Source organism: Tenrec ecaudatus, chromosome 18 (genome assembly GCF_050624435.1).
Source record: "Tenrec ecaudatus isolate mTenEca1 chromosome 18, mTenEca1.hap1, whole genome shotgun sequence".
Lineage (NCBI taxonomy): Eukaryota > Metazoa > Chordata > Mammalia > Afrosoricida > Tenrecidae > Tenrec > Tenrec ecaudatus.
The window spans coordinates 63,251,605-63,273,443 of NC_134547.1; the positions used below are offsets into that span (position 1 = coordinate 63,251,605).

The window sequence follows — 21,839 nt, forward strand, 5'->3', positions numbered from 1 at the left end:
TGCGGAGGTGAGTGCGGGCTTGCGAGCACCCTGGGCGGTATCTTGGACCCCAGGGTTGTTGTAGGTGGGATGCGCCTGCACCCGGAGGCGATTGCGTCCTTTGCGCCCGGTTGGCCGAATTCAGGAGAGGGAGCCAGGCGGCGGGCCGGGGTCTTCTTCCCGCCTCCTGGCCTCCAGCTTTGCACACGATGGCCGCGTACGTTCTGACTGGTGCAAGACGAAGCCTGTGTTCTCGTCCCACCCACCAGGCCCCGAACATTTAGCATTTGATCTGTTCAGGGAAGGTGCTGCTGAGTTTGGGGACAGAAGAAAGCCAGGGGTGGAGTATGTTCAGCCATGAAGAAATCCACGGTAACATCACTTTGGGCATGTTGAGGTGCGTGGGACCTTCCTGGCTCCTGGCAAAGGGTTATGAATCAAGGCCCCTTCCAGCCATCTGGGACCAACAGAAGCTGGGCTCTGGAAGGCACCCGCCTGGGACATTATTTGCCCCAGAAGGAAACAACCCTGCTGCTTTCTGTCTGTGTGCGCCCCACTACCATAGAGTAGACTTGGTTGATGGGCTTCCTAGTCTGTAAATGTTCATGGAACCGGACAGCCACATCTTTCTCTGTGGAGCATCTGGTGGGTTTGAACCGTGTACCTTCAGGTCAGCAGTCCAGTGCTTACCGGACAGTGCCACCAGTGACTCTCAAGTGACTTAGCTATTCCAGAAGCCACCCCTGCCTGAAGGGAGATTGGCAGGCTACTGAGTGTACCACCCCGACAGAGGTTTTTTTAGATCCAGGTACTGCACAGCCAGGCTGTGTTTCTAGAACCATTCTTTGTTTAGTTTCCTATATTTTCTGAAAAGGTTTCATACCTGCCTAGTCTTCACTCATAAAATCTCCTTGCATTTGTGGACAATTAAGTCTATTCTGTCTCAGCTGTTTGCCCCTGGAAGATACCAAACCGACTCTTATCTCCCCCGCTGTCTCAGAATTAGTGGGCTCTTCCGTTTCTAAGGGGAGAAACACCAGACTTTCCACTCCAATAAAGAGTTACAGTATCGGAAACCAACAGGGGCAGTTCTACCCTGTCCTTCAGGGTCAATATGAATCGGCATCGACTTGATGGCAGTGAGTTTTATTTTTGGGGTTTCGATCCCCCTAAGGAACCCGGGTGGTGCTGTCAGTTAAGTGTTGGGCTGCTAACTGCAAGATTGGTGATTCAAGCACACCTGCTGCCCCATGGGAGACAGATGAAGCTATCTGTTCCCATAAAGATTTGGACAGAACCCAAGGGAGCAAGCAGTTTTACTCTGCCCCATAGGGTCACTATAAGTTAGAATTGACTCATTCAATCCTAGTGGGGTTTGTCAGGGGTTTCGGTCCCCCTAGTCTTAGGAATTTTATCTTTCATGTGTCTGTCATCGCAGGGTAGTGGTATGCCTGTTATTCCCCAACTTGTGCATTCTGGATGAACCTCCCCCCGCTGAGAGCTTGTATTTCCATCCCAGATGTACTGAATGATAATCTATATTTTTAACAAGATCCCATTTTGTTATAAGAATCACCTGGGAGATCTTGTTAAAATGTAGATTGAATATTTTCTCAGGTCTTATAGGGTTTTCTGAGAGTAAATCTGGGGTATATACTCATAAGGGACGCTATCTGGGGTAGAAATGCAAATTCTCAGAAAAGGGGGTGGATGCAACCAGAATGAGCCAGTTGAAAGCCCTGGCTGTGTCTTTGTTTGTTTGTTTAGTGTCCTTGTGTGATTATTGGTTGTTGTTGTTTTTAATCATTTTGGGGGGGGAGTTCGTACAACTCTTATCACAATCCATACATCCATCCATTGTGTCAAGCACATTTGTACATTTGTTGCCATCATCATTCTTAAAATATTTTCTTTCTACTTGAGCCCTTAGTATCAGCTCCTCATTTTTCCCCTCCCTCCCCGCCACTTCCTCACGAACCCTTGATAATTTATAAATTATTATTGTCATGTCTCATACTGTCTGACGTCTCCCTTCACCCACTTTTCTGTTGTCTGTCCCCCAGAAAGGAGGTTATATGTAGATCCTTGTGATCAGTTCCCCCTTTCTACCCCACCTTTCCTCCACCCTCCTGGCATCGCCACTCTCACCACTGGTCCTGAAGGGATCATCTGTCTTGGATTCCCTGTGTTTCCAGTTTCTATCTTTACCAGTGTACTACTCTGGTTCCGCCGGATTTGTAAGGTAGAATTGGGATCATGATAATGGGGGGTTGCGGGGGGGGAGCATTAAAGAACCAGAGGAAAGGTGTATGTTTCATCGTTGCTACACCGCACCCTGACTGACTCGTCTCCTCCCCGAGACCTGTAAGGAGATGTCCAGTTGCCTACAGAGGGTCTTTGGGTCCCCACTCCACACTGCCCCTCATTCACAATGATAGGATTTTTTGGTCTTTGATGCCCAATACCTGATCCCATAGACACCTCATGGTCACACAGGCTGATGTGTTTCTTCCATGTGGGCTTTGTTGCTTATCAACTAGATGCCCTGGCTGTGTCTTTTTTGGATCCTTTTAGTTTGTACATTCCATATTTGCCCCTTTTTATTAAAAAAAAAAAGTTCTAGGGATCTGTTGGTAAGCACGTATATCTAGATGATTTACTATCTTCTTTCCAACTCTCCCAGGTGTTTGAAAGCATAGCTAAGGAAGTTTTCCACAGGCATTAAGACCCTTCAGGACCTGAGCTCTGGAAAGGCAGCTTTCCCTTCATCAGACCCTGCCTTCCTGGGTGGGCTCTGCACCTCCATGCTGGGGCGGCAGCCCAGGCAGCCTAGCTTCTCTGCAGTCACACTGAAGATCCTGGTGATGTTTCCCTGGAGCTGAGTCACAGACAGGAGTCTTTGCTGTTTTATTCTTTAGGCTCTGCATACATTTTACATACACTCTTGTATGTATGGTATGATGTCAGAATTGTAAAATCTTTAGGTTCCTGGCAGTGAACACCATCACTAGCATCGGGATGAGTCTGTGCTGAGATCATAACCTTCCCACCACAGTACCACTCTCAGTGTTACTTGAATGTGAGCCGCCTGCATTGAAGAGCTTTTGTAAGGGGCTCTCTCATCCCGGTGAGAAAGGCTATTCTCACTTGTTTCTCTCTCTCTTTTCCCCCGTCAGCCGCAGTCTTTCTGTGAGAGGTGAACAGTTGGTGACAGACATGTTCCTGACAGCCTGGCCCCAGGTGAGCTGTGGGTCCTCAGCTCTTCCTCTACACTGCTTCAGATGGAGAGAACAGACCAGGGGGGGGCTGATGAGCCACGGGATGCTTCTGCCTGTAGGCCTGGAGGCTGTGGAAAGGGTCATACGTCAGGATTGGCACAGAGAACGCAGAGTAGGGAGATGGAGGGCCCAACAGAGTGTGGTGGGGAGGATACCCCACCCAGCTGGGGGGTGCTCTATGCTGCTGCAGGAGCTTCCCCCGCAGGGTCTGGGCAGGGGGTATAGAAACTAGGATGTTCTGTGTGTGGGTATGAGTGGAGAAACTGTATGAGGATTGGTACTTTGTGATGGACATGTAGGTAAGTGTGAGTGGCAGGGACAGATCAGTGTAAAGGACAACTGGGCCTCTAATTCAGACATGGGAAGGGGTAGGGTCAAGAAGGGAAAAGGCAGGGAAGTCCAGTAGGACAACATGTCTCATGGCCTCCTTGAGAGCCTTTCAGGGATTGGGTTGCAGACCTGTCTTTAGTGCTCGATCCTTTCTTCACAAAGGTAAACATGCAAACCAAATTCTCCATGCAATGTCTAGAACTTCCTGGACCCTCTGAAGCTCCTACCTGGGGTTACAGGTCGGAAGTCCTCATAGGAACAGCACTGACAAGTAGCACCATTTGAGGTGTGCTGTGCTGTAGGCAAGGAGCCCTAGTGGCATAGTGGTTACAAGTTGGGCTGTTAACTGCAAGGTCAGCAGTTCAAAACCACTAGCCACACGGAGGGAGAAAGAAGAGGCTTTCTACTCCCATGCAGAGTTACAGTCTCAGAAACCCTCAGGGGCAGTTCTACTCTGCACTCTAGGGTTGCTCTGAGTCAGAATTGACTTGACTTTGGTATTGGAGTGCTATAGCCACTCTCCTCTGAAATGGGTGCTTTGTTGTGCTCATCTATAGTAAAGAAGTAGAGGCAAAGGAAAGTTGGGTAAGTTGCCACAGGTTACACCCTTAATCTGATTATTAACCACTGAGCTGGATAAAGTCTAGGGAGCCAGTGATGTTAGTTTGGTCAGGTTTGTGACAGGTGTGCATAATGGCAGGTTCCAAAGCAAAGTGACTCCCTCAGAAAGTAGTTGCTCAAGGGGGCTTGTACTTCACACAGACAGAATGGGATGGTCAGCTCCATGCAATGCTTAAGACAGTGATCTTTAGGACACCGAGAATTACCAAGTAGAGGTGGGAGGAAGGGAGAGGGAGGAGACCAGTACCCAGATGGTGGGTGGTGGGGATACCAGCTGTGATCTGAATTCAAGAGGAGGAGCCAGTTTACCTAGGGAGAGGGTGTCGGTGTGGGTAGTGGAGGTATCTAATTTTGTAGACATTCTGGACCCGTTCAATGTCACCAGAAACCCTCAGAATCATCTGGACTTTTGACTGAATTGTTCATGGGTGCTGGACAGTAGAATCAAACAAGACAAATCTTAGAGCGGCGCTGAGAGGGAAATCTGTGCACAACTGTGGCAAAAGACTGAGGGAGAACCAGCCAGAGGCGGGAGCTGCTGGCAAGGGGGTGGGCTCTGCGCAGGGTCCCCAGCTTCAGGCCTGAATGGTAGTCCTATGCTGACCACATGGTTTAGTAATGCAAAGAGGAGAAGCCAAAGGGGGCAGAGAAGCCAGCCAACCTGAACTTGAATTGCCTTTTTCTCAACTCGTGGGAGACACTGGGAAGGACAAAACGGCCCAGCGTACTCTGGCTTCTCTGGAAGCTCCATGGGGCGGAGCTGCTTCATTCACTGAGCTGTGTGAGTGGAGGCTGCACGGCGCCTCGGGTGGGTCTCACCAGAACCAGGCAGGAGCTGGAGACCAAGACTGGTCTGTGTTTTTTGGAGGGTGGCTGAGGCTTGAGGGTGTGCTTTGGGGAGCAGAACTGCAAAGGCTAGCATGGGGAACAGGCTGGAGGAGCCCGGACTTCCATGGCATCAAGGGACTTCTGGGGAGCCTCACCTGGTCCTCCTCCGCCATGAGGGACTGAGTGGTGTAAACAGCCTGTGTAAACTGAAAGGTGGTGAAGCTCCAGGTAGTAACTGCCTTAATGGTTCCTTTGAGGTACAGCAGGGGAGGCTGAGGGGAAAACGGGGAGTGAATAACAAGAAGTACCAGAAAAAAGAAAATGTTCCACAATTGATTGTGGTAGTGATTGTACAATACTTCTTGTTATGATTGAACAACTGTATGATATTTCGATTATGTCCTAATAAAACTGTTTATTAAAAATAATACTAATTAGAGTTGCTTTAGGGGCATTTGACTGTGGCCAAAAGAGTGGTATTTTGAATCTTTTATATAAATATGAAAAGTAGCATGAGGCTTCTCTGCTGAAATAGAGCAGGGAACGCTGTGGGTCTGTTTCCAGGTGGTTTCCTAAAAGCTTTTCTGTGACTAATGGCGCGTCTTCTAAAGCTCCCGCCCCAATCCCTTATACTGCCCTCTGCCCCTCACTTAGGGCCTGAGCCATGGAATTGGCCCTAGGGCAGCAGGAACCTGTTGTTTCAGAAGTTGGTGACCTTTGAGGATGTGGCTGTGTACTTCACGCAGACGGAATGGGATGGTCTGTCTCCCACACAGAGAGCCCTGTACAGGGATGTGATGCTGGAGAATTATGGGCTTGTGGCCTCTCTAGGTAAGATCCTTCTTCCCCTGGAGCCCAGCTTCTGCCATTTGGGGTTTCCTGTTCCTTCCCTTCAAAGGTTATGGGCAGGGGTCTTGGTAATTCTTTGTCAAATAGGTAAAGATTTGTAGTTCCCTAGACTCAGAGGAAAGGGAACTCCATGCCCTTTTGGGAGCCAGTGTGGAACTTTGCTGAGACTGGTGTGTGCTTTTTCTCTACAATAGAAGCTGTGTGTTGGATGCTCTGGGAGAAAGTAACTGTCTGGTCCATAGCTATGCCTTCTCGTTTCTTCTCACGGTACCTATTCTTCCAAAGTCTCAGTGTGCCCTGGGAACACTTCAGACCAAAGTCACAGAATGGTATCCCTGTGAGCAATATCTCCCTGGTTTACACTACCTGAACTCTCCAAGGCCCACAGTCTGAGCTGTTCCTAGTCCCCACACTACTCAAGACTCTCCTCTCCTCTTTTCCTGTAGACTTCATGAATTGGACCCCATTGCTGAGACACTGAGAAGAGCTATAGAAGTCATGTGTTGGCGATTACTCATCTGTCTCTCATATTGTCTCCTCTGACCAGGGCCTCCGCTTCTCAAACCTGCTGCAATCTCACAACTGGAGGGAGGAGATGAGCTGTGGTGCCCACCTCCAGGGCCCACTGGAATGGGAACAGCCCCCCAAGGCCTCTGGAGTGGTAAGGGAGCACACACTGCCCATTATGTTGGAAAGTTTAATCTGAGGGAGAAAGCCAGCTTGAGCAACATAAAGATAATGCCAGCCAGCTGTTGTTATTAGGTGCCGACCAATAGCAATCCCAGGCATGACAGAATGAAACACTGACCGGTCCTGCGCCGTCCTCACAATTGTTCCTAGGCCTGAGCCCCTTGTTGCAGCCACTGTCCATCCATCTCCTTAAGGGCCTTCCTCTTTTTCCCTGCCCCTCCGCTTTCCCAAGCATGCTGTCCTTCTCCAGGAAGTAGTCTCTCCTGACAGCATGTCCAAAGTATGCAAGATGAAGTCTCACCATCCTTGCCTCCAAAGAACACTGGCCATCGTACTCCTTCTCAAAAAGATTTGTTTGTCCTTTTGACAGTCCATGGAACTTTCAGTATTCTTTGCCAGTATCGCAGTTCAAGTGCATCAGTTCTTCTACGGTCTTCCTTGTTTAATGTCCAACTCTGTATCTGAGGCAATGGAAAAGACCATACCTTCGGTCAGGTGCACCTTAGTTCTCAAAGTAGCATTCTTGCTTTTCAGTCTTCATACAGAGGTCGTAGGCAGCAGATTTACCCAATGCAGTGTCATTTGATCTCTTAGCTGCTGCTTCCATGAGCATTGCTTATGGATTCAAGCAGGACAGAATCCTTGACAACTTCACTCTCGTCCATCTTTCCCATTTATCATGTTACTGGTCCAGTTGTGAGGATTTTGGTCTTCTTTACACTGAGTTGTAATCCACACTGAAGGCTGCACTCCTTGATTCATCAGCAAGTGCTTCAAGTCTTCCTCACACTCAGCAAGCAAGATTGTGTAATCTGCACATCGCAGGTTGCTAATAAGCTTCTTCCCATCCTGTGCCATATTCTTCATATAATCCAGCTTCTCTGCTGATTTGCAGAGCATATAGATTGAACAGATACGGTGAGAGGATGCAACTGTCACACACCTACCTGATTTTAAACTATGCAGTAGTCCCTTGTTTTGCATTCCCACAACTGTCTCCTCATATGTGTACAAGGTCTGTTTGAGCACAAGAGAGGGTTTCGGAGTTCCTGTTCTCAAAGCTAGCCATCGTTTGTTATGATGTGCATAGTCAAGTGTCTTTGCACAGTCGAGTCAGGGACACCTCGTCTCGGTTATAAGTGCAGGTATGCCTCTGGCTAGTCTTCAGCCCTTCAGCCCACCATAGAACCCCAGACCTCTGTCCTGCTCAAGCACGTGTTACCAGGCTCTTTTCGCTCTGCCAAGAAATGCCCAAAGGACACACAGCTCTGCCATAAGTTTCAGTCCAAGTGGACTCAGTTTGACTTGTTCTGTCGACTAGGAAGCCCACCTGTCTGACTCATGCTTTCAGTGCTGATGCCTCTGCTGCCGGCGCCATTTTCTTTCTTGATGGTTTGTGGGGCCCCCGACCCCAACATTCCTGCTTCTGAGCTGGCTCATTTTATTCATACTGGTTGGTAAAACTGATTACTCCCCTTATCAAAGTCCCACCCACCTTATTTGTATGTTTTTACTCGGTCATTTGGTGGGAGTTTAAACTGTGGCTAGGAAGAACCACACTCAGTAACCCGCCTGTGCCATGGGAAGATACAGAATCAGTAGCCTCCCACAGACAGGCAGAGCAGCCTGGGCTCAAACACAGTCTTTGGAGTAGACGTTGCTAAATTCAAACTCCAGCTGGGCCACTTGCTCCTTGTTAGCTGCTTTGCTGAAAACTCAAATGTCCTCATTTCTGAAAATTTGGAAATCATAGCATGAGATGATAGCACTAGTCTTGTGGGTTGAAGAATAAATGAAGTAACATATCAAAGAGTCAATTGATTATTTTATTAGTATTTTGGGAGGAGACAGCTATATATAATGAAGCAAGGTGACAAGGAGAAATCATTTAATTTGATACTTTTCAAAGTACAGTGAAATGAAATTACTTAGTATGCTTCTTCTGTTCATAATCTTTGTAACTCCCACCAAATTAGTAGGTAGGTAGAAGCATGTAAATCAGGTATAAGGGACTTTAAGGCAGAGATTAGTTAGTTTTGTCATTCTGCTGGGTATAAAGTGAGCCATTTCAGAAATAGGAACAGAGAATCCCACAACCATTAAGAAACAGCCACCAGCAAAGCACGTGTGAGATCCCTGTGTAACTTGATGGTGACAGCAGAGGCTGCAGCACTGAGGCTGTGAGATGTAGTGACAGGCTTCCTGCCTACAGAACAAGCAACAGCCTAGTACCTTGGGGCAGGAGACTGGCTTGCAGAGTGGGATGTCCATGTGGGCACCGCTCAGCACTAAAGGAATTTTACACTATCTGCTCAAGCAGGGAAGAGGCGAGGAGGTTGAGGATCAGAGCAGGGAACCTGCTGGCGTGGCTGAGAAGAGATGTGATTGTAGATAAAAGGACTGTTTGCTAGTCTTGACTTGTGGCCTGTTAATAAGCCCTTATAATTTTTTGTGTTGTCTGTGAGTTCTGTGCAGCCCTTACAACAGATTATCAACCCAGTGGAGAGGTAGTGGTGGAAGGGATGTTGGTGTCAGAATAGGGTAGAAGAAGTTGGAGAGTAGAGCCAAGTCTGACCGCTACCTCAGACAAATAAGGTTGTATGGAACCGCATTCTCCTCCTCCCTTATTTAGCTGAAGGTCAGATATGTTTTATTCATAGTAGAACTGCTCCTGTGGGGTTGGAGGTTATAAATCCTTATGGTCCAGACAGCCTTATCTTTCTCCCATAGACTGACTGGTGGCTTTGAGCCACCAACCTCATGATTGGCAGCCTTCCACATAACCCACTGTGCCACCAGAACGCTGTTGTTTTACCAGCTACGCACCTAGTTTGGTGATTTTTATTTTATTATGATCCTTTACTTCATCTAGCAAAATTTTTTTTCTGTTTTTTAATATGGTTCTTACATAATATTTTGTATTTTTTATTGTAGATGCTTATATCCAGACCGATAGTAACTTGACAAAGGAAATGTGTGAAACAAAAGATAGCGCAATATTTAAACTTCACAAGGACGTTTCCCAAGAAACAGAGTTTTCAGAAGCCTCTATGTTAGAGACACATCAGGAAGTCCCTGAGGTAGAAAGTGTGAAAAAAGAAGACAGCAGTATCATTGATGAGATTGTGAAAATTGAGACGAGTCCCAGGGAGGAATATTTTTTCAGTCAAAGTCCAATTTTGTATCACTGTCATACCGTCTCCATCGGAGAGCAGCTCCCTGAGTGTGCAGGACCAGGAAATGTCTTCAGTGCTGACAAGAAGTTTACTCAGCATGAAACAGCTGATACTGAGGGGAAACATTTCAAATGCGAAGAATTAGCAGAAACTTCTAGGTGTGACTCTCAATGTAATCAGCAAAAAGACAGCAACACTGGAGAAAAGTCTTATCAATTTAAGGAATGTGGCAAAGCCTGCAGTGGTAACGCAAAATTAACATGGAGTCAGAGACTTCTTAGTGGGGATAGACCCTTCAAATGTGCGGAGTGTGGGAAAAGCTTTAGTTACAGTTCCCATTATATTACACACCAGACAATCCACAGTGGGGAGAAGCCCTATCAGTGCAAGGTGTGTGGGAAAACCTTCAGTGTGAATGGGAGTCTAAACAGACATCAGAGAATCCACACTGGAGAAAAGCCCTATCGATGCAAGGAGTGTGGAAATGGCTTCAGTTGTAGCTCCGCGTATCTTACACATCAGAGAGTCCACACTGGGGAGAAGCCGTATGAGTGCAGTGACTGTGGGAAGACCTTCAATGTCAATGCGAAGCTAATTCAACACCGGAGAGTCCACACTGGGGAGAAGCCCTATGAGTGTACTGAGTGTGGAAAAAGCTTCAGGTGCAGCTCCCAGCTTAGGCAGCACCAGAGCGTCCACACTGGAAAGAAGCCCTGTCAGTGTAGGGAGTGTGGCAAAGCCTTCCACAATAATGCAAAGCTCATTCAGCATCAAAGAGTCCACACTGGAGAGAAACCCTATGAGTGTAATGAATGTGGGAAAGCCTTTAGTGCCAAAGGGAAATTAATCCAGCATCAAAGGATCCACACTGGGGAGAAGCCCTTCCAGTGCAACGACTGTGGGAAAGCCTTCCGGTGTAATTCTCAGCTTCGGCAGCATCTGAGGATCCACACCGGGGAGAAGCCGTATGAATGTAATGAGTGTGGAAAAGCCTTCAATGTTAATGCCAAGCTACTTCAGCATCAGAGAATTCACACGGGGGAGAAGCCCTTTGAATGTAACGAGTGCAGGAAATGTTTCACTTCTAAAAGAAACCTGCTTGATCATCACAGAATCCACACTGGAGAAAAGCCCTATCAATGTAAGGAATGTGGAAAAGCCTTCAGTGTCAATGCCAAACTGACGAGGCATCAGAGAGTGCACACCGGTGAGAAACCTTTCAAGTGTGTGGAGTGTGGGAAAGCATTTAGCTGCAGTTCTGACTATATTGTGCATCAGAGAATCCACACCGGAGAGAAGCCCTTTCAGTGTAAGGAGTGTGGGAAAGCTTTCCATGTTAATGCCCATTTGATCCGGCACCAGAGAAGCCACACTGGGGAGAAACTCTTCAGATGTGTTGAGTGTGGCAAAGGCTTCAGTTATAGTTCCGACTGCATTATACATCAGACTGTCCACACTTGGAAGAAACCCTATGTGTGCAGTGTTTGCAGGAAAGCCTTTAGGTTTAGCTTCCAGCTTACTCAGCATCAGAATGTCCACAGTGAGGGCAAATCCTAAGACCAAGGAAGATGCAGAACACTCCCAAGGTTAATGCTGATTTGGAGCACGTATCATCGAGTTCACCCTGGTGGAAAATTCTGAGAGGCATGAGAACTAAGAGTCTTCCCTTGGAAACATCGTTTCTGTTTACTCAACTTACAATCAGTAATTGAAAACCAGTTAAAATGTAACACTTAAAAGTAACTAGCTTTATTGTATACCATTAGCCATCAGAAAATACAATGAAATGAAAGATCCTATTCTAAAGAGAATTAAGAAAATAGGTGGGGTTTTTTTGTTTTAGCAAGTTTAATAAGTATACAGGACCCATATAGAGAAAATGATGAATCTCCACAGTGTTCACCAAAGGAAATAATCTGAACGAATACTGAGAAACCTTGTTCTTAGATTGGAAACCTCATAAAGAGATTACCACCTAAATTAATTTATTTCTGTTTAATTTTTATAAGCGTGTACTACTTTTTGTAGAGAGAAATAATAAAATTCTTTTAAAATGACAATGTGAGTGAATATTAAGCAATAGGAAAACAATTCTCATCAAGTGAAATCTAGAAAAACCATAAGGAAAGATTATAAATTAGCTATTCAAAATGTTTTAGTTTTTTGTTTTAAATAATCCCAAATAAGGCTTAAAGGTAGTAAAAGACAAAAATTAGAATTGCCTTTGTAAAATATGTGATGTTAAAATGAACATCTAATACACAAAGAGGTCCTAACAGATAAATGCTGTCCTCTGAAGTAAATTCTTCTGGGGAGAGGGGTGTGATGGTCAGTCTTTATAAGTCCTTTGAGAAGTGAGAAGTGAAGGATCTTCGTTCCTCGTGCTACTGTAGCAAAAGAGACTGAAAGTCTAATTGGGGCCATCACAGTTATCCTCGGCAGTATCCTCAGGGACTCCTAGATGTGTTCTTGGCTCGCAGGGATTCCGTACAAAGTGTCTGTCTGTCCCCTTTTATGTGCCTGCATCTTTGCTGCTCTTTTTAGAACTCAAATGACTGCCCACTCTGCTCAGGTATGACCTCATTAGAAAACCCTGCTTCCAAACAAGATCATATTTACAGCTACAGGGGCTAGGAGTCCAATACCAATTCTGGAGGGACAGAATTCAATTTGAGGAGGACAGAACCAGTGAGCATGTGAGTGTGGCTCAGAAAAGATGGAGGTAGATCCAGTAGCTGCCATCACAGAGGTGGTCCCCAAAGACTGGTGGCTAATGAGAGGCATCAAGAGTTCCCTGCCTGCCTAGAGAAGAGGTAAAGAGGCTGTGGAGGTGTTTGTTTCTCCTATTTTGGTATGAAAATGTCGAGTCCATTTAAATCAGGTGAGACCATGCCAGTGGAAGGAGAGCAGATTCAGGAAAAGGAGGGGGGAGGTGGAGAGGGAGTGGGCTGGACACAGGTTAGAGGTGAGGACAGGAGAATGCAGGCAAATGCTTCTGACAGTATCTCCTGTGTGAAGTAGGAGGCTGAATGTCTCGGGGTGGGGGTGGAGAAAGTTGGAAGCGGCAGCTACAGAGCAGGTAAGCAAAGGGGTGAGTGAGGGAACATGGAATTATTTGGTGTCCGTGGTACGTTTCATTCACTGGGTGTTAGTCTGCCTGCCCCTCATTCCCCTCCCTCCTTGAGAACTGCAGATGGAAAAAAAGGAGGCCCTGGGTTATTAACAACTTGCAGACCCACAAGTTGGGGGTGAGGGCATTGGCTTGTATGACCAGAAGCCTATGAAATCTGTGAAGGGAAGATAGGAGCCTGAGCTGTGGGTGAGGCAACTCTACAGATGCCTGTTTATCTGGCTACACCATGGATAAGGGTCTGCCTGATGGTTCCCTGTGGTGCCATCTTGTAGAGAGGGGTCACTGGTGGCATCCTTATGTGGGAGTGAGGTACCTCTGGGAAAGAGGGCATACTACAGAGAAAGTCAGATCTGGCAGGTTCAATATGGGCCAGATGGAGCCGCAGAGATCAGTATCAGGTCCCCATGGGCGCCTAGACAAGATGAGGAATTTGGCAGGGTAGAGGCCTTTCAGGAGCAGGTGGGCTGGAGTCCTAGAGAATCATTAATGTCAAAGAGACTTCCTCATACCCATGTTGGGGCAGGAGCCCAGAGAATGCTCCCCTCTTACCAACCCCCATTACTTAGATCAGTGACCTGAGTAAGAGTATTACATCCCACCCTCAAAACTCACCGCCAAAGTCAATTCCAACTCATAGTGACCCTAGAGGATGGGAGAATTGCCCCTTGTGGGTTTCTGAGACTAGCTGTTTACAGGAATAGAAAGCCTCATTTTGCTCCTAAGGGGTAGCTTGTGATTTTGCACTGTTTAGTGTTATTAGCCCAATACATAACTATTACACTATCAGGCCATGGGCAGTTAACTGCAAGGTCTATAGTTGGAAGCCATCTGCTGCTCCTCAGAAGAAGGATGAGGCTTTCTGCTCTCATAAACACTTATGGTCTCAGAAACCCACAGGGACATCACACCATACTCCGCTTAAAATTGTTGGTCATATCAGATCAATCATAGGAATGATTGGATAATTACATAACTGCTAAATTACATAATTATATATCCAACAAGCCACTGAGAATCATGGCTTAGCCAAATTTACATATACTTTGGGCAGGAGCACAATTTAATGCATGACAGTTTACAACTGTGGTTCTCCACCTTCCTAATGCCGTGACCCTTTCATACAGTTCCTCATGTTGGGGTGACCCCCAACCATAAAATGATTTTTGTTGCTACTTCATAACTGTTGTTTTGCTACTGTTATGAATCGGGTGAGCCCTGTCAAAGGGTCGTTTGACCCCCAGAGAGATCATGACCCACAGGTTGAGAACTGCTGGGTTACAAGGCCCACTATAAGAGCTCTCCTTTTGGCTCCTCAGAACTGGTAATTAGTAGTGAACATTGATGTGACGCAAACAGTTAAAGTGCTCACTGAGAACAAAGGTTGAGGATTTGAGTCCACCCAGAGTCACTTTTAAAGAAAGGCTAGCGAACTAATTTCCAAAAATTAGTCACTGAAACATAGTTTCACACATGTAGTCACCATGCATCTAAATGGACTTGACAATAATTGAAAAAAACCCAAAACCAAAAATCCTCACTTTCAGAAAGATCGGTGAAAGATGATAGGTGAGGTGGGCATATTCCTGTCAGCGCAGCAAGGAGAATAAGTAAAAGTGGCCATACTGACCTCTTATAAAATTAAAAAAATCCTTAAAGCAAACAACAATAAAAACACAACATACCAAAGCCTTTGGAACGCATCAAAAGCAGTACTCAAAGAGGAATTTATAGAAATAAATGAACACATTGAAAAAGAAGAACCCAACATCTCTAATAGCCACAAAAAGAACAGCAAAATGAGCCACCGGAAGAAAATAGTAAAGATTAAAGCAGAAACGAATGAAACAGATCCGAGAAACAATAAAAAGGATCAAATTATTTGACAGAATTTACAAAGAACAAATCACTGGCAAATCTAACAGGAAAAGAAGAAGGTGCAAACAACACAAATAAATGGAAACGGCAAAAATAAATAAAATTTAAGAAGAAATGTAAAAGGCCAAACCAGAACAGAATATGCAGACATTAAAAAGAAAGAACCAAACATAAACACCTATGTGTATGGCAGCAATTTCTATAGTAGCAAAAGGATGGAATCACAAACCTCACCTGCAGAGGAATGTATAAATAAACTGTGGTGCATGCACGCAATGGAATATTACATATCCTTAAAAAACAATGTGTGAATCACTGCATGACATGCACACAACTGGACATTATGTTCAGCATTATGCTCAGCACAGTCTCATAAAAAATATTTAATGACACTATTATATAGAGAAAAATAAGGAAATAAAATAGATTTCACATAAAAGAAAACTACTTTGAAGACGACGATGAGGCCAGGGGCTGTGGGGTAGGGTGTGGAAAGAGGGAGAGGAGATGGACAGGGAGGGAAGGTGGAGGAAAAGAGAAAACAGCACACATGGGGCTTACTGTCACTGTGTTGATGGGACGGGCTGTGCCACCACGTACATTTGTCTTTGTATGTGTTCTGTTCCACAAATCAAAGGGAAAGAATACATTTGAAAGAAAAAAAGAGGATAATAGCTAAAAAGCCCTCCAGATTCCTTACCCCTCAGATCTAAACAGTGGCTTCCGTGATTATCAAAGGAGGGGCACGTTAAAGAGGGTTCGGGGAACTAACCCCCCAAGGCTGTCGTCCTTCACATCCAGAACTGAGCTCATCCCTGCGCAACCATTTAGGATGAAAGGGCAGTGTTTGCCCAAGGAGAGAGGATTAAGAAAGCAAGAAGATTGCAGCAGGAAACGTAGGGCGGAAGTAGGATAAGCAATGGTACATTTAAGAGATTATAATGGATGGGTTGGGGAAAGAGTGTAAAAGCATTTCATGGAAACTCAGTACTCTGCTTTGCAAAGCTTCACCCGACTTAATAAAAAGTTAAAAAGAAACTAAAAAAAAGAACTGAATAAATAGTGGCTGGGCTAACACCATCAACTGCTCTGAAAAGGCTTAGAAGGTCCTGGATAAGGGGGGGGGGTGTGGAACAAAACTCAGAATCATTAGCGAGACCACACTTCCTTGTCAGATAGGGACTGATGGTACCCCCAAGACTTAACACCCTTCAGATCTGGAACTGAACCCACTCCTGTGTTTTAATCAACCACTTAATATTAAAAGGTCAGTATTTACCCAAGAACAGGGTTCAGAGGATTAAGAAAGAAGGACGGATGGAAACAAGAAACAGAGGAAGAGTACATGAGGGAAATACATGGATGACTTGGAATAAAATGTATATGAATTGTTAAATAAACCTCTGTAAACCATTACCAATTCATAATAATAATTTTTAAAAAGTTGTAAAAAAAAAAAAAAGAAGGAAGAAGAAGAAAGAAAGCAAAGAGAATTCTCCAGACACAAGAATTGGAAACATCTCTGAAAAACATCAATTCACTTCATCTTTGACCAACCATTGGCTCTCATGGCATTGCCCAAACCCAATGCAAAATGTATCCTCCCTAAAAATGACTCGTTTGAATTCTTCTTCCTGCCATGAACTGATTTTGTGGAGTACCGTTGTATTTGCTATCCAAGGCTCAAGATTGAATTCCTCAAGGAAGGGCACCCAGCAGATGCCTGAGGGCGGAGTGATTGAGTTGGCTGTGGGAAAGAGTCGTGAATGTGGAGAGGCCTGCAGCCCACCCAAGCAGAGTGATTGGCCAGTCACCCAGAGGGCAGGATCTGACACAGGTTTGGCTCATCAACAGCCTGGGCTTGATTCTCAATTAGGCGATGGCTTAAAAAAAGGCAGCGTCTGTGGGCTAGGTCAGTCCCAGGGTGGGGAAGCTGGACGTGGGGTTAGGGTGGGGGTATCCAGGCTTAGTTGGGGCTCAGCTCTGTGGTCCACCTGTTTCCAAGATTGAGCCTTCTGCTTTTGGAGGTGAGTTTGCTTGACATGGGGGTTCATGAGTGCTTGTTTGGCTGGCAGGGTCCATCTGGCACTAGCATTTTCTGCTGAGTCTTTGGAAAGAGAGTTGCCTGTATTCCCAACTCTGGGAAAGAGTAGAGGGGCAGTTAGTGGTATGAACTTTACCTTGTGCTTGTCCTTAAAAGCCTTGCCTTACTTCTAGTGAAAGTCTGTTTGCTAGTTACATGGTCTGTTTGCTACGAGCACGTTGTAGCCCTTTTAAGTCAGCCATGTTTAAGTATAATCGATTTTTGCTTAGTCCTTATAGTTTGCCATTTTCAAATGTTACATTTGGAGTGCAACTCCTGTTTGAGGTTGACCTGATGCTCCAGTTTTCCTGGTCATCCTATAAGGTTTGATAACAAGTAGTCATCTGGAACGTATGTCAAGACGATGAATGAATTGTTATTTTTGTGGATTCTGTCCTATGATGTTTTTGTGCTTAGTCACGTTGTTGTTCGGTGCTGTGGAGTTGGCTTTGACTCATAGCATCCTTACATACGACAGACTGAAATCCTGTGCAGGCCCACACCGTCCTCATCAGCATTGTTATGTTTGAGCCCTCTGTTGCAGCCACTGTGTCAATGCATGTCCTCGAGGGTTTGCAATCTTCTCTTGCCGACCTTCTACTTTACCGAGCAGAATATCCTTTTCCAGGACTGGTCACTCCCAACAACATGTCCAAGTACAGGAGATGAAGTATCCACCTCCTCGATTCTAAGCAGCAGTCTGGCTGTGCGTCGTTCAAGACAGATTTGTTTTTTCTTCCAGTTTTCTCTGGTATTTCCAATATCCTTCGGCAGCACCATTGTTCAAGTGCATCAGCTCTTTGGCAATCTCAAACTTTCATATGCATCAGAAGCTACTGAAAATACCATGTTTGAGTCACGTGCACCTGAGTACGCAAAGCGACATCTTTACTCTTAACATTTTAAAGAGGTATTGTAGAGATGTGCCCGATGCAGTGCTGTCACGAATGCCCATGGGGAAGCCAAGTAGAAGGAAATCTTTGACAACGTCAATCTTTTATCTCTGTCTTAGGATGTTGCTTATTGGTCCAGGCGTGACGATTTTTGTTTTCCTTTCATTGAGTTGTAATCCATGGTGAAGGCTGTAATCTTTGATCTTTACCAGTAAGTCCCTCAGATCTTCCTGGCTTTCAACAAGCCAAGTTGTATGATCTGAGTATCACAGGAGGTCCATGAGCTTTCCTCCGATCCCGAGGTCACATTTTTTTTCTTTAAAAAAAGGTTATTTTTTAAAATAGTTGTATTGGCACTCATCCACATATCATGCAATAGTTCAATCATATCAAGAGGATTTGTACACTCATTACCACGATCCATTTAGAACATTTTCTTCTTCCTTATTCTCATTGTTATTTGTGTAATTATTTTTTTAATTGTGGCCAAAATGCACACAATATTCTCCCATTCAACAACCTCCACACGAATGATTCAATGCCAGTGATTATACTCTTTGTATTGTACAACCATTAGTGATAACCTTTTCTAAAATTATGCCACTACCATTAGCATATACTCAATGGCCCCTTAGCAAATACTCTTTCCCCTTCACCATGGATAACCATAGGTCAAGTTGGGTCTCTTGTTTTAGTAGTTTTCTTGCTATAATAATCACATATCACACACTTCCACTGTGAAATCACATTTTAAAAGAGTGGTGTATATATATATTATATATATATAATCATACACCATTCTAATGCTCCCCGCCTCCACCCCCCACATTCTTCATATGGTCCAGCTTCTTGGATGGTTTGCTCAGCAGCATAGCTATTGACTAAGTGTGGTGAAAGGACACAACTGTCACGCACACCTTTCCTGATTTTAAACCATGCAGTAGCTCCTTGTTCTCTTCAAACAACTACCTTTTGGTCCATGTGAACCCAATTAGCCAGTATTGGGTTTAATTGGGCGTACTTACTAATCTGTAGTGAGAAGTTTCACCTGTAGTGAACAGTGTCACCCGGGTGTCATCATGTTAAAATCTCTAAAGCCAAAGCCACTGCCGACTCATGCTGGCCCCATAGAACAGGGTAGAACTGCCCTGTGAGTGTCTGAGACAGTAATCCTATGGGAATAGAAAGCCCATCTTTTCCCTGCAGAGCGGCTGCTGGTTTTGTACTGTTGGCCTTGCTGATCGCAACCCAATTCGCAACAATTATGCCACCAGGGCTCCTAAGGTGTGGCCAAACCCAGGTGACAGTGTGCACTTCAGAAGCTAGGGTTTGCTTGCTTGCTTGCTGGGTAAACGCTGGACGAGAAGACGCATCGTCATTGGTGATGCGGCAGCAGCTTGAGAGGGGAGCTGAGGGGCTGGCTTTACAGTCGGAGGTGTTGTGAGAGATGGAGTGAAAACCGTCTGGGAGGCTCCAGGGCTATCACTTCAGTACCACCATCTGCGGCTGTATGTTATGCACTGAATGGCCCAGAGAGGCCACCTTCACGTCCAGTCTTCTGCATGACTCCTCCTGGAGTTGGGAAATGGCAGCCCTGGCATGCTTCACTGGAAGGCTGCCTGGCTCCTTCACTCTTCTCTTCAACTGTTCACCCTTCCTTCCCAGTCCACTGATCATTACCCCTTCTAACAGCAAAACCAGGACTCTGTGTTTCACAATGTTCACGTAGGAGAACTTTGCATCACTTTTTCCCTCACGTTTTTCTCCCACTCCCAGCTATTATAGCCTCATTAATTTTTTATTATACTCTTATAAAACAAATTCGGGGAAATGTACAGAAGAAAGGGAAAAGAGCATGATTCAGCCATAATTATCTCTGTGATTTGGGGGACCATCCCTCCTACATATTTCTGGGCTGTATATAATTGTTAATACCAGACGTTTTATTTTAAAAATTTTCCCCTTTTCACTGTGTATGTATGAGTATATGCATGCATGATCTTTGCCATTGCTCATATTTTTTCCAAAATGAGACCCTACTACATATACATGGGAGATACCCAATAAAAACCGGATTTTTCCCCCCAAAGCTATGTATTTACATTTCCCCCCCATAAAACAACCTTATCACCTTCAAAGTACTTTCCATCATGCTTCATATATTTGTCAAATCTGCGATTCCATTCTTGGAAACATTTTTCAACCTCATCTGTTGGGATGGCTGAGAGCACCTCCCTTGTTCTTCCTTCACCACTTCTCCATCGTCCAGTCGCTGTGCTTTCATGTCCCTCTTCATTCATGGAAACAAAAACGTCGCACAGCGGGAGGTCACGTGTATCAGGTTGGGTGGGGGCAAGAGAGGCATGCTGTGTTGTTTGTTTGTTTGGCGGCACTTTGTTCTGTTGTACATGGGATCACTATGGCTTGGGAGCAACGAGATGGCACCTAATAGAACAACTGAAATGCACCTGACTGTTTCCTTAACAGAAAGAGCATGCAGATGTTTCTAGATTCATAGCTCTCTTTGCCGTTCTGAATGGAGCATCCTAGTGTAGCTATACTTCGTTTCTAGTACTGTTAATGACACCAGGCCAGATTTCTGGGTTGAAACCACGATTTCACAGTGTTCAAGTGGGAGAACTTTACATCCCCTCGTTCACTTTTCCTCCCACTCCCAACTAGCATAGCCTTATTTATTTATTTATTTGGATGATGTTCTTATAAAATACATTTGGAAAAGTATAGAGGAAAAAGGGGAAAAAATAAGATGAAATACATGAGGAGGTTCAAAAAGTTCATGGAAAAAATGGAATGAAAAGGTAAGGTAATGGAATTTTTCCATGAATTTTTAAGCCCCTCCATGTGTATATATTATGTACATTCTGTGTCACACACATACATAATGTAGATGCAATTTAATTTGAATATGTATCAGATAGGGTTATTGTTGTTGGCTGCCATTGAGTTGATTTGACTCCTCGTGACCTTTTGAGTCGGCAGGCAATATTACCAGCCCATCAAGCCGAGTTCTTCACCTCATGCAACTCTCCCCACCCAATAGCCAGCACCGTACTTGAGGAGGGTTCAGACAGCTCATGGAAAAGTCAATTATCTTTTAATCCCATTCATTCCATGAACTCTGCGAAGCCCCCTTATATTTACATGACCTTTCAGGTTCTTCCACACTATCCTCTCTAGGGGGCAATGAACTCTGTGATCTTCATAGAAAGAAAGAGTCCTGTTGCTTTATCCTTTGTATACTTTGGAGATGAGCCCTCACTTGAAATGTATATGGAAAATTAAAAGGCATGTTGATTTTATATGGCCTGAAATGCACTCCGTTTTCTAAAAGGACAAACAACATAGCACTGGCACTGATATCTCAAAATGTCTGTGAAACTTTCACTCTTAATGTTGTTGCCAACATTTAGTGTCCACACTGATAGGGCAACAAATATTCTGAATACTCGCCAAAGGAGACATTCCCTGAGCCTTCTAAATACAACCCAATCAATACATATGCCTATTGGAATCTGTTCTCTTTTCTGCTACAGGGGATTCGGATGCATTGAGACGCTTAAGATCTGTTTGACAGCCCCATTTCTCCATCACAGAACTCAGACACTTTGTTGATCTAGGAACATGAGTGGAGAAAAGGAAGAGGCTTCCTTCAATGTACCCAGGGTTTGTGGTATTACCGAGGAGAGAAGGGATGTGCCAGGGAGCTCTGCCATTCCCTCTGAGCGTGAGCAATCAGTACAGTACCAACAGGAAAGTCTGCCTAGTACCTCCCAGCAGTCCCCAGCCCCCTCAACCACTCATGGGGAGATGGGCTCTGTGGCTTGGCAGCCAGAGGGCATCCAGACCCTAGAGAAATCTGAATACCAAGCCACAGGCCTTTCTGCAGGGCAACCAGGAGAAGACGTCGACTCTGGTGCAAGGTAGGTCTCCCTTGAACAAGACTGGATAGGTCTTGGTAGATCACACTGGGGAGAGTGGATCCCAGCACAAGCCACACGTTTCATGCTCTGTCTCCTCCTTCTCTCTTCTCCATGTCTCGTAGCGCCACACAAGGATCCCGGAATTGTAAGTACCGGCTGTGAC

General features: G+C 45.2%; 2 protein-coding genes across 7 annotated transcripts in view; both read left to right on the forward strand.

Moving 5' to 3' along the window:
* Positions 1-21,415, forward strand: ZNF23 (zinc finger protein 23). Of its 5 annotated transcripts, none has more exons than XM_075537738.1 (6): positions 1-376; positions 3,156-3,219; positions 5,741-5,867; positions 6,433-6,546; positions 9,306-9,409; positions 9,510-9,554. In XM_075537738.1, exons 1-5 carry the CDS (start codon positions 327-329, stop codon positions 9,308-9,310), a joined length of 360 nt encoding a protein of 119 aa, XP_075393853.1. In that variant the 5' UTR covers positions 1-326; the 3' UTR covers positions 9,311-9,409; positions 9,510-9,554. The 5 variants fall into 5 exon arrangements, with proteins under 5 accessions (XP_075393853.1, XP_075393849.1, XP_075393850.1 ...); XM_075537734.1 differs by lacking the exon at positions 9,306-9,409 and adding an exon at positions 21,290-21,415 and having other exon boundaries at positions 19-376; positions 9,510-16,596; XM_075537736.1 differs by lacking the exon at positions 9,306-9,409 and adding an exon at positions 21,290-21,415 and having other exon boundaries at positions 21-376; positions 5,691-5,867; positions 9,510-16,596.
* Positions 21,378-21,839, forward strand: part of TLE7 (TLE family member 7) — a 6,778-nt gene continuing 6,316 nt past the window's right edge. For both annotated transcript variants that reach the window (XM_075537740.1, XM_075537739.1), the window contains exons 1-2: positions 21,378-21,676; positions 21,799-21,821. In XM_075537740.1, the coding sequence (XP_075393855.1) occupies positions 21,378-21,676; positions 21,799-21,821 (322 nt within the window). The remainder of the gene's footprint in view (positions 21,677-21,798; positions 21,822-21,839) is intronic.